General features: G+C 51.8%; 1 protein-coding gene across 4 annotated transcripts in view; it reads right to left on the reverse strand.

Moving 5' to 3' along the window:
• The window catches only part of CARS2 (cysteinyl-tRNA synthetase 2, mitochondrial), a 36,210-nt gene extending 23,302 nt beyond the window's left edge, over positions 1-12,908 (reverse strand). Inside the window, exons 1-4 of one of the 4 annotated variants that reach the window (XM_033843526.2) lie at positions 12,250-12,384; positions 11,834-11,884; positions 11,657-11,706; positions 8,119-8,236 (exon numbers count right to left, since the gene is read on the reverse strand). In XM_033843526.2, the coding sequence (XP_033699417.1) occupies positions 8,119-8,236; positions 11,657-11,688 (150 nt within the window). In that variant the 5' untranslated portion in view covers positions 11,689-11,706; positions 11,834-11,884; positions 12,250-12,384. Of the gene's footprint in view, positions 1-8,118; positions 8,237-11,656; positions 11,707-11,833; positions 11,885-12,223; positions 12,460-12,813 lie in introns of those variants that run through there. The other 3 variants (XM_033843525.1, XM_033843524.2, XM_033843527.2) reach the window with 3 other exon arrangements.
• Positions 12,909-16,933: the final 4,025 nt, after the last annotated feature.

Genomic DNA, 16,933 nt, shown 5'->3' on the forward strand with positions numbered 1-16,933 from the left:
TATGAGGAAATGTCTCAGAAACATCTGAAAGCAATGCAGCCCCGTCAATGGGGGCTGTGGCGGGTGTTTAATCTGGAGGGGCCAGGGCTGGGCGTCTGGGGGCAAGCAGAACCCCCAGAGAAGTACGCTGCATTCTGAACGCAGGGGCTCTGGATTCAGGCGGGGAGGGGGGCCGGCACACACGACAATCCTCCCTAGAGCGCTTCTTACTTTTCAGCAGAAAAACACTCCCAGCACAGAGCCCGACCCTGACGTCCTGAAACCCTACGCGGGTCCACGACTGTGAGCTCTCAGCTCCGCCGGCACCTGCGTCTGCTCCCCTCACCCCACCCCGCGAAACAGCGTCAGGGTGTAGACACTCCCGCTCCGGAGGACAAGGAAACTTCCTCAAGTGGAAGGCCACCCCGAGCCCCGTCACCCTGAGGCCACCTTCCTCCCAGCCCAGGGCCCGAAAAAGGAATCGTCCTGGAAACCGAGGCCAGGAACGTTTACTGAAGAAATAAACCCGGTGAACAAAGCGTCTTTTTCGCTGCATGGTCTGGGGCGAGACAACAAACGTCTCTGCCTCAGCTTTCTTTGCAAGGTGGAGAGTCCCACCGAGTCACCCCTTAGATGGCTCCGGGGATTCCCGTGCACGCGGGTGAGACAGCTCTGCGGACACAAGACCCTTGTTCCTATCACTCTCGCGCAGACAGGGCACCCAGACCCACTGGGCCTTCTCCCGAGCGTGGCCTTGTGGCAGAGCAGACCTCCTAAACAAGAAATCTGCTACCGTACATCCATCCAGAGGACAAAAGGCCAACCGAACAATAACGCCGAAAAACTCGGTGTCATTGTGACGTTTGAGAAGTTTCAAATGAAACGCAATGTGGGACCCAAAGATCAGCATCTAACTGATCAGTATTTGCCTGATTTGTCTCCTGCACGGTAATTCTCTCTTGGAGAACACGAGCAACGTCAATGTGCCCAAGCCCGGCCCCCCTCCCACAAGGCAAACACCAGCAGAGTCGTCCCAGGAGCACAAGTGCGGTCAGCTGCATGCTTGTACCTCCTCTCAAAAGCCCCACACGCGCCTGCGCCTGGTCTCCTCGGCTGACGCCACACGGTATCCGGGACCCGGGCACGCGGTGCGCCGAGCGCCACCTTCCCACGCAGGCCTGCGTCCGCGCCCGTCTCCCAGCCGGGCGTGAACCTCGCACCACCCGGTCCGCGCTCTCGCCGTCTCCGGCCGTGACACCCACGCGAGTGCGCAGCCTGAGCTACAGACCCGCACGTGACGCCCTGGCTGAGGACACACGCACACCCTTGGCAGGCTGCCGGCAGCGCCTCCGGAGGAGCTTGAAGCTGACCCGCCAGGCTCGGGCACAGTGCTGGCGGATGGCTAGACCTCGTCGACGCGATACTAAAGAGCGTTCTCGTTGCATCTTTAAGCTGCATTTCTCATAGTTTGAGGGAGCCTGAACATCTCATGTGTTTAGGGACCATCTGCACTAAATCATCTGAAATTAACCTTTTTTCTACAGAGCTGTAGGTCTTTTAGGTCTTTTCTTATTGATATGTAGGAAGTATTTTTTTAAAGAAATCAACCTTTTATCCGCAATGTGAATTTCAATTTTTTTCAGTCTTTCAACCTTACGGCTATTTTATGGCAGGCAGAAAATTTCATTTTTATATTTAGCAATCTTTTACATTTCTCCATCTTTTCTGGGTTTGGAAACAAACTTAGGAAAGCCTTCCCCAACACGAGGCTATAAAAAGTGCCCCAGGGTTTATTCCAGCAATTTGTGGTTCCACTTCTCTTATGTGAAATCCGATCTGCTTCAGATTTGGTTGTGAGGCATATATCCAACTTTAGTTTATTTTTTTCCCCAGATGGTTACCCAACTGTCAACACTTTTTACTGAGTAAATCATCTGTTCCCCAATGATCTGAAATGCCATCTTTATCATAAAATAAATTTCCATGATTTACTGTGTCTATTTCTGGCCTTTCTAGTGTGTTCCATCGTCTGTCTCTTCATGTAACGGTAAATTAATGTTTAATCTCTACAGCCCCCAGAGATGCAGAAAGTGGACGGGGTGCTTCGGGGTAGGGCGCAGGGAGGCTGGAGGATGGGGGTTCTGGGGGGCAGGGTGGTAACGGTCACCATCTCGACACCGGTGATGGTCACAGGTGTGGAGGGTTTATCCGGCTGCACACGCTGTGTGCACTACGTACAGCTTCCCCCAGGTCTGTTCCACCTCAGTAAAGTTGTGCTAAGAAAAGGGAAGGAATATATTAAAAACAACAACTTTCTATAGCTTTTTAACTTTTAACATCGGGTAGGGCTACTCCCTCCCTTGTCCTGGCTACTCTTGCTTTCTGCTCTTCCGTGTGAGCTCTAGGATCAGCGTGTCCAGCTCCGATAATACGGACACACAGCGCATCGGGGACACCTCTGCACAAACAGGCGTGTCCTGCTCCACGCGTGGTGAGGACGGCTGCGAGCGCTCACAGGCGACAGTGCACTGGAAGTGGGCACGAGCTGTTGCTGGCTTGGGGGGGAGGGAATCATATTCCAAAACTAACATTTTAGTTCTAGGCAGCTGGGCCCACCCCACGGGGGGCTCGCGCTGCTCTCTACACAGAACAACCTACAGGAGGCGCTGCTGACACGGGGTCCTGGTCCCTGTTATTTCAGACCCCCGCCGGATCACCTCAGCTGAGCTCTCCCTGGCAGGGGACCCCGCCGGTCCAGCCCTCGCCCTCAGCTGCGCATCCAGCCTTCTTCCCGGAGGGAAGGGCACGCGGGCCAGGGTTCCAAAGCACAGAGAGAGTAACTCAGCTTGAATCGCTGAGACGTTTATCATCGTTTTTCTTAACACAGAATGCGACCATGCGAATATACCTCTTTTCATCCTTACCCCAGAAATCCTCCTGCGGTTTTTATCCCTGACGAACTATAAAACTGTGCCAAAAATTAAAGTCAAGGAAGTGATTCAGAAAAGTGAAATATTATAATTTAAAGTATTTTAAGAGCAAGTGCTGGAGCAGATGGCATGAAGGGTGTGGCCGTCGTCAACAAAGTTTGCCTTCAGTAAAAAGAACAGCCTCTCTGCTGGATCCTAAGAAACAAATCGGTATCTTCGTACCTCTGTGTGTCAGATGAATGGTTTATCATCTTGAAGTAAGACTCTATTTTGAGGACAGAAGAGACCCTTTGATGCCAGGTTAGCATCCTGCTGTGTAATAAGTACTGAAACGCTCAGGTGTCAAAACTTAAAACACTCTCTACGCTTAGGATCTTTAACCAATCCTACCGACTCACGTTCTAAGTAGCGCAAGTTCTTTATAAAGTAGCAAGCGACGACTCCCCGCGGGGGCCCTCTGTAGCCCCACTCCTCCTGCGCTCCCGGACGCCCAGCCCCTCCCTCCCCAGGCGCCCGGCCTTCACCCCGCGGCTGACACTCCCCTAACCCCCCGCGCACCCCATCTTTCCCCTCCGGCGCCCACCCGCCAAGCCCCCGCCACGGCTGGACAGCTCCACCTCCGACTCCGAAGACTCACAGCCAGCCCCAAAGCGCCCAGTGCGGGGACACGGCTGCGCGGCCTCTCGTCCCGGCTGGGCGTGAGGACAGGTGAAAGGCCGACCTGGGCGCCCTCCTTGAGCAGCCTGCACCTCCAGACGCCGGCGCCGCGCTGCCGCGGGCTTCCTGCAGGCTACTCACCCAGCTGCCACGCCAGGTCACAGGCTTCTGTCCTTTCCGTCCTACCCCCGGCCAGCGAGGCGGGGCTCCAGCGTCCACCCTGCTCTGCGTCGCGGGACCGACCTTCCCACCAAGCGTCCCGGACCCTGTTCGGCTCCCGCCCGGATCCCAGCAAATTCCAGAAGGACGTCGCACGCCTGCCCCCCGCCTTCCCCTTGGTCTGTCCTCATCGTGGACGATAGGACACTCCTTCCTGCATCGTGTTCGCTCAAAAACTCCACTCTAGGACCCTAGGGCTGCCACCCCAGCAGGTGGCTGCACACAAACTGAAGTCAGACGGTCCTGGGCAAACGGCTCCGGTGGCAGGGCAGAGGGACAGCGACAGCAGCAGCGCACGGCGCGCCTGGCGGTCGGGGCTGGGGCCCCGCCCCTGCGGCCCCAAGCCGCCCGCCCCCTTCCCGCCCCCGTCTCCCCCTCCCTCACAGGTCCCCACGAAGGGGCAGCTCCCACGTCGGCACCTCGTGACCTCGCCTCTAGGCTCCGGTGGTGGACCAGGGTGGACACCTGACCGCAGGGACACCGGACACAGGCGGGGGATTTGGAGACCAGGCAGACGGAATCAGGCCAGGGCTCGAACTAAACCGTCAGAGAGAACCAGGGATGGGATGATGAACCACCAGCGCTAGCACCTCCTGATCTTCACCTCCAGCCCTGCAGTGGCTCCTTTCTGGTACCAAACGTGGTGTGTCTTTTCCAATGCCAACCACTTCTCCGATCCTCTGACTCCAGCTGAAAGTCAATCCTATTCGTTTTGTTTGTTTTTTTTAATAAATTTACTTTATTTTATTGTTATTGATCTTTGGCTGCATTGGGTCTTTTTTGCTGCGCACAGGCTTTCTCTAGTTGCAGCGAGCGGAGGCTACTCTTCGCTGTGGTGCGCGGGCTTCTCATCACGGTGGCTTCTCTTGATGCAGAGCACAGGTTCTAGGCGCGCGGGCTTCAGTAGTTGTGGCTCACAGTCTCAGTAGTTGTGGCTCGCAGGCTCTAGAGCACAGACTCAGTAGTTGTGGCGCACGGGCTTAGCTGCTCCGCGGCATGTGGGATCTTCCCGGACCAGGGCTCGAACCCGTGTCCCCTGCATTGGCAGGCGGATTCTTAACCACCGCGCCACCAGGGAAGCCCCGTCAATCCTATTCTGACACCAGCTCCTGGGGTCAGCATAGACCCTGCAAGTTAAGGGCTCAGTCCCACAGGACTGGCCCACTCAGACACCTGCAGCAGTGGGGTCCCCAGGCCACCAGCACTTTTGTCCACCAACTAGAAATTTGGGGGTTTGATGAAACAAGTCACAGAACTCAGGAGAGCGCTCCACTTCCCATTATCAGTTTATATAAAGGACACAACTCAGCAGCAGCCCCGTGGACAAGACACGCGGGACGAGGTTGCTCGGGGGGGCGTACATGCCCTCGGGGGGCCAGGCGGGCACCACCTCGCGGCGCCTCCATGTCCAGCAACCGGGAAGCTCCAGAGCCCATCGTCGGGGGGTTGTATGGAGGCTCTATCCTTGGGAAGGTTGATTAAATCCCTGGCCATCGGCGATCAGCGCAATCTCCAGCCCCTCTCCCCCGCCAGGAGGTAGGCAGGGGTGGAGGGATGCAGGTGGGAGTGAAAGTGCCAGCTCAACTCATGGCTGGTCTTTCTGGCACCAGCCCCCATGCCAACACCATCTAGAGGCCCCAGCCACTGGTCATCCCATTAGCTCACAGAAGACACTATCACTCCAGCTGTGGACCAGGAACCACGACAAAGACCGCATGCGTATTTTTATTTCAACACAGCCCTGAGCTGAGCTTCAGACTGGTTTGGGTTTACTCCAATACCTCAAACTCCCTCTCTCTCCACTCACGAAGCGCGCACCCTCCCCCAGTGCAGGGCGCCCACCGAGCCCTCCCGAGGCCCTTGTCCCTGGTCGCATCCCCCCGGCCCAGAGCGGGCCGTTCCCACTGCACTGAGCTGGTCCCGTGCTGGCAGGTCCCACGGTCTACGGAACAAAGCCCAACTCCCAGGGCATCGTCCAGGCCGGGACGCCCCTCCCCCCCCAGCTTCGCCAGCTGGCACCGCCCACCCCACGTGCCAGGGATCCTGCAGGATTGGCTTCCACGCAGGATACGCTCTCCCCTCCACCCAGAATGTCTCGCTCTTCACGTGCCAGTCCCTTCCTAACGCTTAACATCCCGCGGAGGAGAACCTCCTCCGGTAAGTCATTTCTGAATTCCGGGAAGGCGCAGTGATCCTCTTTGCGCCCCACCCCCAATCTGGGCTTACAAAATAAACTAAGACACACACGGAGCATCCGTCTGAGGGTCCGTCTGCCTCGCCGGACACAAGGTCCGGAGGCCAGGAACTGTCTGTCTGACCTCTGTCCACACAAAGCCTCTGTCCCAGGCCTGAGCCTGGACCTGGATGGTCAATGAAGTTCAGGGACAGTCCTGGAAACGGAAGTCGAGTCCACTGTAAGGGAACACGACACACTGACGGAACTATCCAGACTAAGTAAAACTGGGGAACGCTGCTGTGCTGAGGACGTGAGGAAATACGTCTAAAGTTGGAACCCATTTTCGGCGCTGCTGGTAACCTCTCTCTGAAATGGTCCAACTCCAAGAAGGGTGACAAATCGTATCAGATAAACTGCTCATCATTTGACCTAGTAATTCCACCTTGGGAAAAATATTTAAGCAACCAAAACAGAGGGGGAGAAAAAGAAATTCACTGCAGCACGATTTTTAACACCTAGAAACAATAAAAACAGTCAAGGATGGGGAGGTCCAGAGGAATCTCTGAGTAGCCCCCAACGGCGGAATGCTGTCTAGTTATTAAAAAGGCAAATCGGTAGGAAATAGGAAGATGGGGTTTCTAGGAAATAAATCTGAGAGAAAATAACAGAATATGGGAGGAATGCAAGAGTCCAAAAATAAGGATGGTAGTAAGTACAATGTCTGTGTGACGGAAGGTTGTAAGACTATTTAAAAATGTTTAAGAATATTTAACGTGAAAAAACGCTCAAAATGCAATAAGTGGAAAAAGCAGGTTACGAACAATATAAAGTATAAACTTGTTTTCTAAAAAAACACTATATAAATATATATTCATATATTTTTAAAATTACAGGATGTAAGGCACTCCATGTAGGTTTTCTGTAAATTAGATAATTTAACAATTTTTTACAGATCGTTAAACTGTTATAGATATACATAATTGTTATAGAGAGTTGCTAATCATAAAAAGCAGAAGAGGTGAACCTTTGAAAGTAGACTTTTAAAAATATAACTATAGGGGGTTTCCCTGGGGGCACAGTGGTTAAGAATCCGCCTGCCAATGCAGGGGACACGGGTTTAAGCCCTGGTCCAGGAAGATCCCACATGCCGCGGAGCAACTAAGCCCGTGCGCCACAATTACTGAGCCCACACGTCTAGAGCCCGTGCTCCACAACAGGAGAAGCCACCGCGATGAGAAACCCACGCACCGCAACAAAGAGTAGCCCCCCACTCGCCGCAACTAAAGAAAGCCTGCGTGCAGCAACGAAGACCCAACACAGCCAAGAATAAATAAAATAATAAATAAATTTATTTTTAAAAAAAAAAAAAATATATATATATATATATATATACACATACACATATATAAAACTATAGGGAATTCCCTGGCAGTCCCATGGTTAGGACTCCGTGCTCCCAATGCCGGGGGCCCAGGTTCGATCCCCGGTCAGGGAATTAGATCCCGCATGCGTGCCGCAACTAAGAGTCTGCATGCCGCAACTGAGACCCAGTGCAGCCAAAATAAATAAATAAATAATAAATAAAAATAGAACTACAGGGACTTCCCTGGCGGTCCAGTGGTTAGGACTCTGTGTTCTCCCCGCCGAGGGCCCAGGCTCAATCCCTGGTCGGGGAACTAAGATCCCAGAAGCCACGTAGCATGGCCAAAAAACTAAATAAAATTTTTAAAAATAAAAAATATTTTTATTTAATCCCTGTGTTAGAATTTGCCCCCAAGACTTCCTCTAAATGCTGAAAGAGATATAAGAGAAGCACCCTGTTCACTTAACAAATGAGAAAATTAAACCTCCTGTGAGCTAAATTTCCCTAGCCCCAAAATGGCCTTTTGACTTTCCTCTGTAAACCGGGAGTGAGGTATTTACCCTGGAGGCTGAGGGGGCAGGGAAGGGCCTGCATTCAGGCTGGGAAGCCTGCATTCAGGCTGGGAAGCCTCCAAGGAACAAGACGATTCAGGAAGATAACCTGTCAGAGTATCCTCGCAGGGCCACGTGTGGACAGTAAGGCCTGAAGAGTCTTGTGAAGTGCGCATAAGAAGTATCAAATGGGGGTTAGAAGACTCATCAGTCAAAGCACTAATCAAGGGAATCCACACTTACCTCCTTGGCTCTTTTGATTATTTTATCATCCACGTCCGTAATTCCCATCACCATGATGATGTTGCACCCAAAAACCCGGGTCAGGATCCTTCGAATTATATCAAATCTAACGTATGAGCTGAAAGAAAAAAATGTTAGGGCATCTTTAAAACCGAAAGTCGACACTGTGACCTTCAAAAGCGTGCCGTACATTTAACGTGATGCCCCACGTTGAGTGGGAGTGTGTGATATCAAGGACCGTTCCAAGGACAGCTGAGAAAAGGAAAAGCCTTTTGCTGACTGGCCCATGTGGGTCTGCATGAGAAACTGACAAAGGTGCTGCCTCAGTTTCAGGACACCACATTAGCATTTTTAACTTTACAGACGTTGGGTTTATATCTATTCAACTGTATAAAAAAGTCACTTGTGATGCAAGTTCAGGAGGTGGTCAAGATACTGAGAGCTTTCACCATCCTTGTTCGTGTTCTAGAATAACTAATGTTTCACCGTGACAAGAGACAGAAGCAAATAATGACAAATCAGGACAGGGACAATCCCATCAAAGCTGGATAAGATCATTCCTAAGAAACGTGCACACAACTGTGGAATACAGGAACACCAGCTTATGGACAGACTGCACAGGGGTAATTCAGACTTGTGAAAGCAAAAGGGTTTAACATCTAATATCCATTTAAAATCTCAAGAAACTAGTTTCCCATGAAAACAACCTTAAAACTCAGGGTCAGCTAATCTCATGCTCATCTCTGTCATCCACACGGCCTAAAGTTGAGCTCATAAAATCATTTTCCCGCGAAAATGAGCCTCATTACTGTATCCCTTGAACTCCCAACACCCACCCGCCCCGAAGAGAGCTGAGGCCAAATTCCAGGGACAAGCATCTCCAAAGCTCCTTCTCAAGGAGCTAAAAGGTTAAATATCCTTTGAAGCCTCAGACTGCTTATTTATGAACTGGGCAAAATTCCACTATGTCATAGGGCTGCTGTACATAATCTTGGTGCCTGTGCAGCAGGAATTCCAACTAATTCTTACTATAATTATCATCAGCGTATCCCTCTTTGTCGAGTCAGGAAAACTCTACAAGAAATGAGATTTAAGAGAAAAAGCTAACAGGAACCTAAAACAGAGTGAAAAAAGAGTCAAATCACATGCGCAGCCCAGAGGACCTTGGGGGCTGCGGGTCCCTGACACCTGCATGGGGCTGCTCCCCAGCGCCTCCACAAGCACCGTGGGTACCCTGAAAGCCCAGGTGCAGGGCCAGCTCCCCTGGCTGAGGCCGCACGCCCGGCGGGGAACCTGGACTCGGCAGACACCCGCCTCCCCCTCAGCTCAGCACTTCCCAGCCAGGGGACCTGTCCCCATTTACACTCTGGGGATGAGAGCACCACCACCTGGTGTGGTCAGAGGATATCACTGGCTGGGGTTTGCACAGTGTTTAGAATGGCACGTAGCAAGAGCTGTGTCTGTTAAGTGTCTGTCTCTTTTTTTTTTTTTTTTTTGCTGTACGTGGGCCTCTCACTGTCGTGGCCTCTCCCGTTGCGGTGCACAGGCTCCGGACGCACAGGCTCAGCGGCCATGGCTCACGGGCCCAGCCGCTCTGCGGCATATGGGATCTTCCCGGACCGGGGCACGAACCCGCGTCCCCTGCATCGGCAGGCGGACTCTCAACCACTGCACCACCAGGGAAGCCCAAGTGTCTGTCTCTTTAACACAAAGGCTGGCAGGGCGAGCCGGGAGGAGAGTGTGGAAACAGGAACCTGGAGAGTGAGTAGGGACAGACCCACGGAAGGACACGGTCCTGGGCTTTGGGATTTTAAACTTAAGAGCAGTGGACCGTGCCTGATGGTGCCTGACCATCCCTGACCATCCCTGCCCCCAAGATTACAACCTCTTGAGAAATCTTGTAGCACTTAGGGTTCTACCTCGCAGGGACACCCCAGATTGAGGACTCTCCCTGATGACGCGCCGCTGAGATGCCCAGAGTGGTATCCTCAAGGGGGGCCTGGGCGAGGGAGTCGGACAGGAGGCTTCTGGGATGTTGATGACGTTCTGTTTCTCAGTCTAAGAGCCATGAACATGGTCTTGGCCGTACACTGAAGATCTGTACTCTTTTCCGCATTTGTAAGGACAGATACAAATTACAAATGAAAGGCCTGATTCTGCTAGTTGGAAATAAGGGAGAGGCTCTGCCCTACTCCCCCTTTCTTTCAGGATTTCTTCCTCAGCCCTTTTAAAATGTACCTAAGTGCTTCTAATGGCTAAACAAGCCTCTGTCAGTCTCATAACTCAGGAAAGTTTCCAGGACCTGGGAGCCTTCACTTTGAAATGAAGTTACCAAGAATGTTCACCACCCAATGGGAGGGGCCTAACCTGTGCCCGAATCCACACTACAGACCTGCCTGAACCAGAGAGCTGGGCCCACTCAGCTCACACAAGACTGCAAGTCCCTTCTGTCTCTGCAATCCTTTCAGCGAGCTGCCTGTGCGTCCCATTCTGGTTTAATTCTTATTCGATAGTAACATTGTTTTCTTTCTCTTTTGCCTTTGTGGAGAGGTTTTCCAGGGTGGGAGATACAATAACCTGTACTGTTTTCAATATTTCCCCCAACATATTTAATACTTCAATAAAGAGATCAAAATATGCTTTTTATAATTAACAGTTAAGTTAGCCCAAAGTGAAGGAAAAAATGACTCCTAGACTATTTACTTTGTTAAAACACACACAAAATGTTCAGATCTTGCTGGGTGATATATAAAGTTCTGAAAAACGTACTGAATAAAGGTGACTTTTAATCTAGATCTGAACAATAACAAGTTTAAAAGATGCACAAGAGAAAACATGAGGAAAAGCAGCAACTTCAACAAATGCAGAAGGCAGCACATTACCAGGTGGAGACAAGGGGCACATGGAGGTCAGAGCCCCAGGGTCCACCCCTGCTCTCACACTTCCTAACATGTGACCTCCCTCAAGAACTAACGTGTTACCTATCCTCAAGAACTGGGGAGCCTTCACCACACTTTCCACCTCAGGGACTGGGGTAAGCAGCACTTTATGGGAGTTATTTCATAAAATTGTGAAGATTCAAAAAGATGGATACTATTATCCCCACCTCAAAGATGAAGAAACCAGGACTCAAAGTAATAAAGTGGGGGACTTCCCTGGTGGTCCAGTGAGTAAGACTCCGCACTCCCAATGCAGGGGGCCCGGCTTCGATCCCTGGTCCGGGAACTAGATCCCACATGCATGCCGCAACGAAGAAGTCCGCATGTTGCAACTAAAAAAGATCTCACGTGCCGCAACAAAGACCCGGCGCAGCCAAAATAAATAAATGAATAATAAATACATATTTTTTAAAAAACAAAGTAATAAAGTGGCCTGTCCAAAGCTGGGAAGTAAATAAGCGATGGGGGCCAGAGATAACTCCTGACCAGCTGATTCAAGGGCCCTTGGAAAGGCTTCATCTCACTACCCAACAAGAAGCATCTCATTCCAAAACAGGTCCTTCTTCACTGCTCCTCACTGCCTCCCTGACCTTCCTCACCTGTGAAATGGGACCAAGCGAGACTGTGACATGTATGCTTCCCACGATACCTGCAATACAGTAATTATTCAGCATTCTCAAGTTGCCACTTGAGGGATGGCAAAAACATGCAAAGGCTTTTTCTTTCCAAAATAAATGGTCCCTAAAAGTGTGAAAATTCAACCTCAGGACACTCACCAAGCATGACCCAGGTGTGCGTGATCGTAGACAGTTGGTCCACAGCTATACCTAGGAACAGAGTTAAAATCCACCATGTGAAACATATTTGCAAGAAAAGGCACCCCACTCTCATTTATGATCATCATATAATCATGCCTTTTTTGAAAAGTAACCACTTTGGGAGAATGCATAGCCGGGGCTGTATTACACTTGAATCGCTAAACGCACAGCCGAAACTGTGAATCACTATGACTTTAAACATGCTTTTATCACTTATTAAATGCTTCCACCTGAGAACCCAATCCCGCTTTCCATGCAGAGGCCCCGCCTCCGAATACGCTGGGTCCACAGCCCTTCCCGCCCTACCTCCCGCAGCACCCCACCCCACCCCCAATCCCCGAGGGCTACCAGGAGGCGGTGTCCGCGCTGCTCACGATCAAGGGGTCTTTCCTCCTCGTGAGGCTGTTGTACACCGTAACGCCCGTGTCGTAGCCCGCAGGCTGCAGCCAGCCCTGCCCGCGCGCCCCCGACGCCGCCCGCCCCGGCCGCGGCCCCGGCCCCGGCCCCAGGCCCAGCGCGGCCCGGAAGAGCGAAGAACCCACGGGAACCCCGCTCGTCCGCAGCATGGCCGCCCCGCGAGCCGGGCGCAGATACTCGCCAGCCTCACCCACTCCGGGAGGGGCCACCACGCCCCGCCCACACGGAAGGGGCCCGGTCACGCCCCGCCTACCCCGGAAGAGGCGGTCGGAAGGAGGCCGCCCCGCCTCCCTCGGGCAGTCCGGAGCCCGCTGCGGCGCAGGGGGAGGGGCAGTGCCTCAGGGTGGGGGAGGGGAGCGGCAGGCTAGGGTGGTGTCCCCGCTCTTGGCCGCGCGCGGGCCGAGGCGTTCCGCCCTTCTCAGCGCGGGACTGAGCAGAGCCGGTGCAACTCGGGCCTGGGGACGGGCCCACGCGCGGTCGGGCCCGGTTCACGGGGCGGGCACCAGCTGCCGGCTCCTCACCTGCTGGCGAAGCACGTCTGCACCCCAGCGCAGCACACAGAGCACGTCTGCACCCCAGCGCACACACTCTGTCTCCGCATGAAAGAGCGAAGCTAGGACACCACCCATTCATCAAGTACGCGTAGTAGGAAATGTCTGCCTGAGATTCATTTTAAGATTAAAAGTTATGTCATCTCGTCTCTTGAGAACAAAAACATTCTGAATTGCGGTTTCAACGGGACTTTTTAAAGGTGGATTCTCTTTAAGTTACTTTCAAATTATCTCGACAAATGTGTCCCTATTGATATCTTCCAAAACCGTGTCAAAAAAGGAAAGAACGAAAGGATGAAAGAATGAAAGAGAGAGAAAGGAAGGAAGAAAGAAAAAGAAAGAAGAAAAGAAAAAGAAAAAGAAAGGAAAGGAAAAAAGAAAAAAAATCCCCTTTGCTTTTGCAGTCCTCAAAACAGCACATAAGTTCCCCAGTTCTTTCTTGGGCTTGTTTTGGTCGTTCTATAGAAAGGCAAGTGCTTAACTAGAGACAAACAATTATCTTCCTAGAGCACTTAAACTTTTCCCCAAGATCCCTGGAGTCCAGCTCTGCAGCTAAACGGTAGTCTAACGTGAATTGTGTTCTAAGGCATGCATGACGCTAAAATGTTAGAATCTGTCGTTCAGAATTAGGAGACCTCCACATCAGTGCTAAGCACACACTCCCCAAATACTCACAGTTCTGCTGGTGCATTACCCAATCCCTGAGTACTTTAGATTGCAAGTTCTTTTGAACACTCTCACTGTACCCACCAACAAATTCAGAAAAGGATTGCAGAATCAATCTCTGATGAAATCCACCTGTTGTGCAGGTGTGAGAACATCTGAGCAGTAAAACATCTGATAGAGAAAGCTCTGACCCAGATATTAGATATGCCAGTAAAATAAGAAAATGAACAAAAGGCTTGACTGCAATCTGTGAGAATATGCGGAATTCAAGGAAAAAGCTAGAAGTTTTGAAAACAGATTTAGTAAGACAACACCAAACCCCGCACATGAATCTGGATAGCTGGCATGTTTTAATTGGCCATAGGACATCATGATTTTAAACTAACAGTGGTATCTTGTCCTCTGGAAATTGGTCCCGTAAGGTGCTCAGCCCTTGGCAGGCAGCAATGCTACCTTAAGTCTTCTGGGAATCTTCAAACAGTGATAAACATACCCATTATTTAATGATGCTTAAAAGCATGACTCCTCTTGCAGGTTCAATATTAAAGTGACTGGGAAGATATATTAGCACATACACCAAAAGAGTGCGTGAGCGTTGAGGTGACCCCGCCCAGTCTAGGTCAGAGCAAAGTATATTAAAATTAATGATTCCAAAATATCACGAATGCCATTTCTTAGTCCTTCATGACAACAGCAAAAAAAAAATGTAGTTCTCAGCATTACATTTTCTTTCAAAGCAAAATTTGTAAATCGAGAGTAGATAAGATAGCACATATTGTTTAGGGCAATTCAAGTTTGAGATGAATGTGTTAGGATTTATATTTTAAGCACCTCAAAACATAAAGAATTGTATGTTCATCTCTTTTACTCCCATAGGTTTCAGCATCTCCAGTTAAACTAGAAATATAACCTTAGAAAAGAGAATTTAATAACTATTTATGAAACACACTCCAAAGAACAAAATTGAAACAACCAAAATTCTTCAATCTATCCTCAAAATTAAACACTTTTCTTTAGTGGCATATCTAAAATGCGTGGTCACAGTCATGCCTTAGCTATTGGTCGTCTAACCTTATCCAGAAAACGGTAAAGTCATTGGCATGCACTTTAAGAACTTTGTAAAGCTAATCAAATATTTTCGGACTTTTTAGCCCAAGGGATAAATTAAATGTCTTATAGACATTTTTCACCACTGCATTCCTACTGCATAGAACAGCAGCTAGCACATGCTAGGTGCTTATTAAAGATTTCTTGTTGAATGAATAAGTTTTTTTGTTTAACGTGTCTGTGAAGTCCATGAAAACATGAAGAATCATTATTGGGATGACATCGTGATTAAAAAACAAACAAGAAAACTCCGGCTTGCTTATCACTGGAAGGGGTAAATTGTTTCTCACCTTTATTCTTAAATCAAGATAAACACTACTCATTTTAGAGCCGATGAAGGCAAGGATTAAAAGAACCTATCTCTTTCTTGCAACTGTACTTTAAAATTACTTATATGTTTTTTTTCTTATTCAACGTTTACTCTCTATCCCATATAATGTCTCCGTTTCCACATAACGTCATAGTATTAAAGTCTTTTGTGCAGGCTAGTGGCCAGTAAATGAAACTTAACTCATCATTTGCTTTAAACTGGGCCAAAACTGGGAAAATGCGAATCGCTAAGTAAAATAACCATTTTCCTGAATATCGAAGTGAACGTTCTCCTGATGTGAGGGTGGGTTTAGGGGGCTGAGAGTAAAGATCAAACCCGTTTACTTCAAAGTATAAGTATTATTCGTCGTTTATCACCGCATCAACGATCCAATGTGAACAACTCATTTCGAAAGACAAACAGCTCCATTTAGTCTCGTCTGCGCCCCGCAAGTCGCTGGAATGAGCACCGCTGCAGATAGTTACCTATTTTATAAACACTGGATTGGTCTGCAATGCTACTGGGTTACAAAGAGTAACTTAAAACTTCCCGGCGGTCGTGGTTGTCACAACACTGCTCCGGAGACTCGGAGCTCCAACCAGAACGTGCCGAACCTCAGAGCATCGCTCCCCGACCAAATGGAGCGTCCGCGGGGCAGCAGGGCACCCGGGAGCGAGGCCGAAACGCCCCATCCACGAGCCGAAGGGCGCGGCGCCGCCCAGGCGCGGAGCTGGTAGGGACGTCCGGAGGCTGCGGCCGAGCTACCTGACAGGGTTAGAGACCGCGACAGGACACCCGCCCCTCGGAAGAGGAGACGGCCAAACAGCTGAGCACAGCCGAAGCGGCCGAGCGCGCCAAGCCGGGAACACCAGCCGTGTCGCAGGCCTGGGCCCAGAGGACAAAAGCCGGAGCCGTGGCCACGCCCGTGGGCGGGGCCTCTGCCGGAAGGGGCGGGTCTGAGCGCGGGCCCGTCGTCTAGGCAACGGGGCTCTTCCGAAAGTCCTAATCGAGGAGTTTAGGGCGGGGAGAGGAGCCGTGGGGGGAGGGGAGGGGCCGAGCCAGCACAGGGAGAGACCCCCCCCAGGAGCCCGGCAAGTGGAAGCCTGCCCCGCCCCGCTTTGGGTGGTCTTTCGAAATGGGGGCGCGGACTTAAAGAACGGATTCCAGGACACAGGCGGGAAGGAGTCGGGGTGGCGCGCCCTCTGCGGGGGCCCGGCGTGGGGAACGACTCCCCTCTCGAGCCCCTTTGTCACCAAGCCGCCCAACACTGGGCTCCGGCCGGCAACACAAAGGGAGGGCGGTGAGGACTGCGCAAGCGCGGGAGCCGCCGAGGCTGCTGGGAGTGGTGGTCCGACTGCCGAATGGTAGGTCTCCCGCGCGGGCAGGCTGCTGCCTGGGCCGCACCATTGCGCATGCGCCATCGCTTCCGGCCTGCTCGGCCAGCCCTCTCCCTCCGCCCCCTGGAGGACGCGGGTTTCTAGTAGTAAGAGCCCGGGAGGAGGTATCCGTGCTCGCCCCGCCTTCTCTTCGTCCTGATTGGACTACTGAGGGAGAGCGGCAATTCGATTGGCTGTCGAGTTTGCCAGTCTGTTCCGAGCCTTACTTATTTCCCGCTGCGAGGCGGGTTTCAGAGAGTGAGGGGCTGAGCGTGGGGTGGGAGGTGGCAACCTGGGCTTGCGATGGTGCCACTGCCGGGTCGGTTCCGGCCAGGTCTTGGGCGGGGCTACCTGCTGCCCCACGTCCCCCCGTGGGCGTGCAGTGGCGCCCGACGCGCTCCGCCTGCAAGTGCGAAACTCCTAGTAAAGTTTGCGCCTCGCCCGCTGCCCCTTGCCCTCGCGACCCCCGCCCGGGCAAAAGTGACAGACAAACCCATATCCCCGGGCGGCGGGGCTGGTGAGGGGCATGAATGCGGTGGGGGCGGGGCCCACGGGAGAGGGGGGGGGGCGGAGGGGCCGGGGCGCATGCGCGGTGCTGGGGGCCGAATGTTTCCCAAGTGTTTGAAACTGG

The sequence above is a fragment of the Tursiops truncatus genome, chromosome 18, assembly GCF_011762595.2.
Source record: "Tursiops truncatus isolate mTurTru1 chromosome 18, mTurTru1.mat.Y, whole genome shotgun sequence".
NCBI classification, from domain to species: Eukaryota; Metazoa; Chordata; class Mammalia; order Artiodactyla; family Delphinidae; genus Tursiops; species Tursiops truncatus.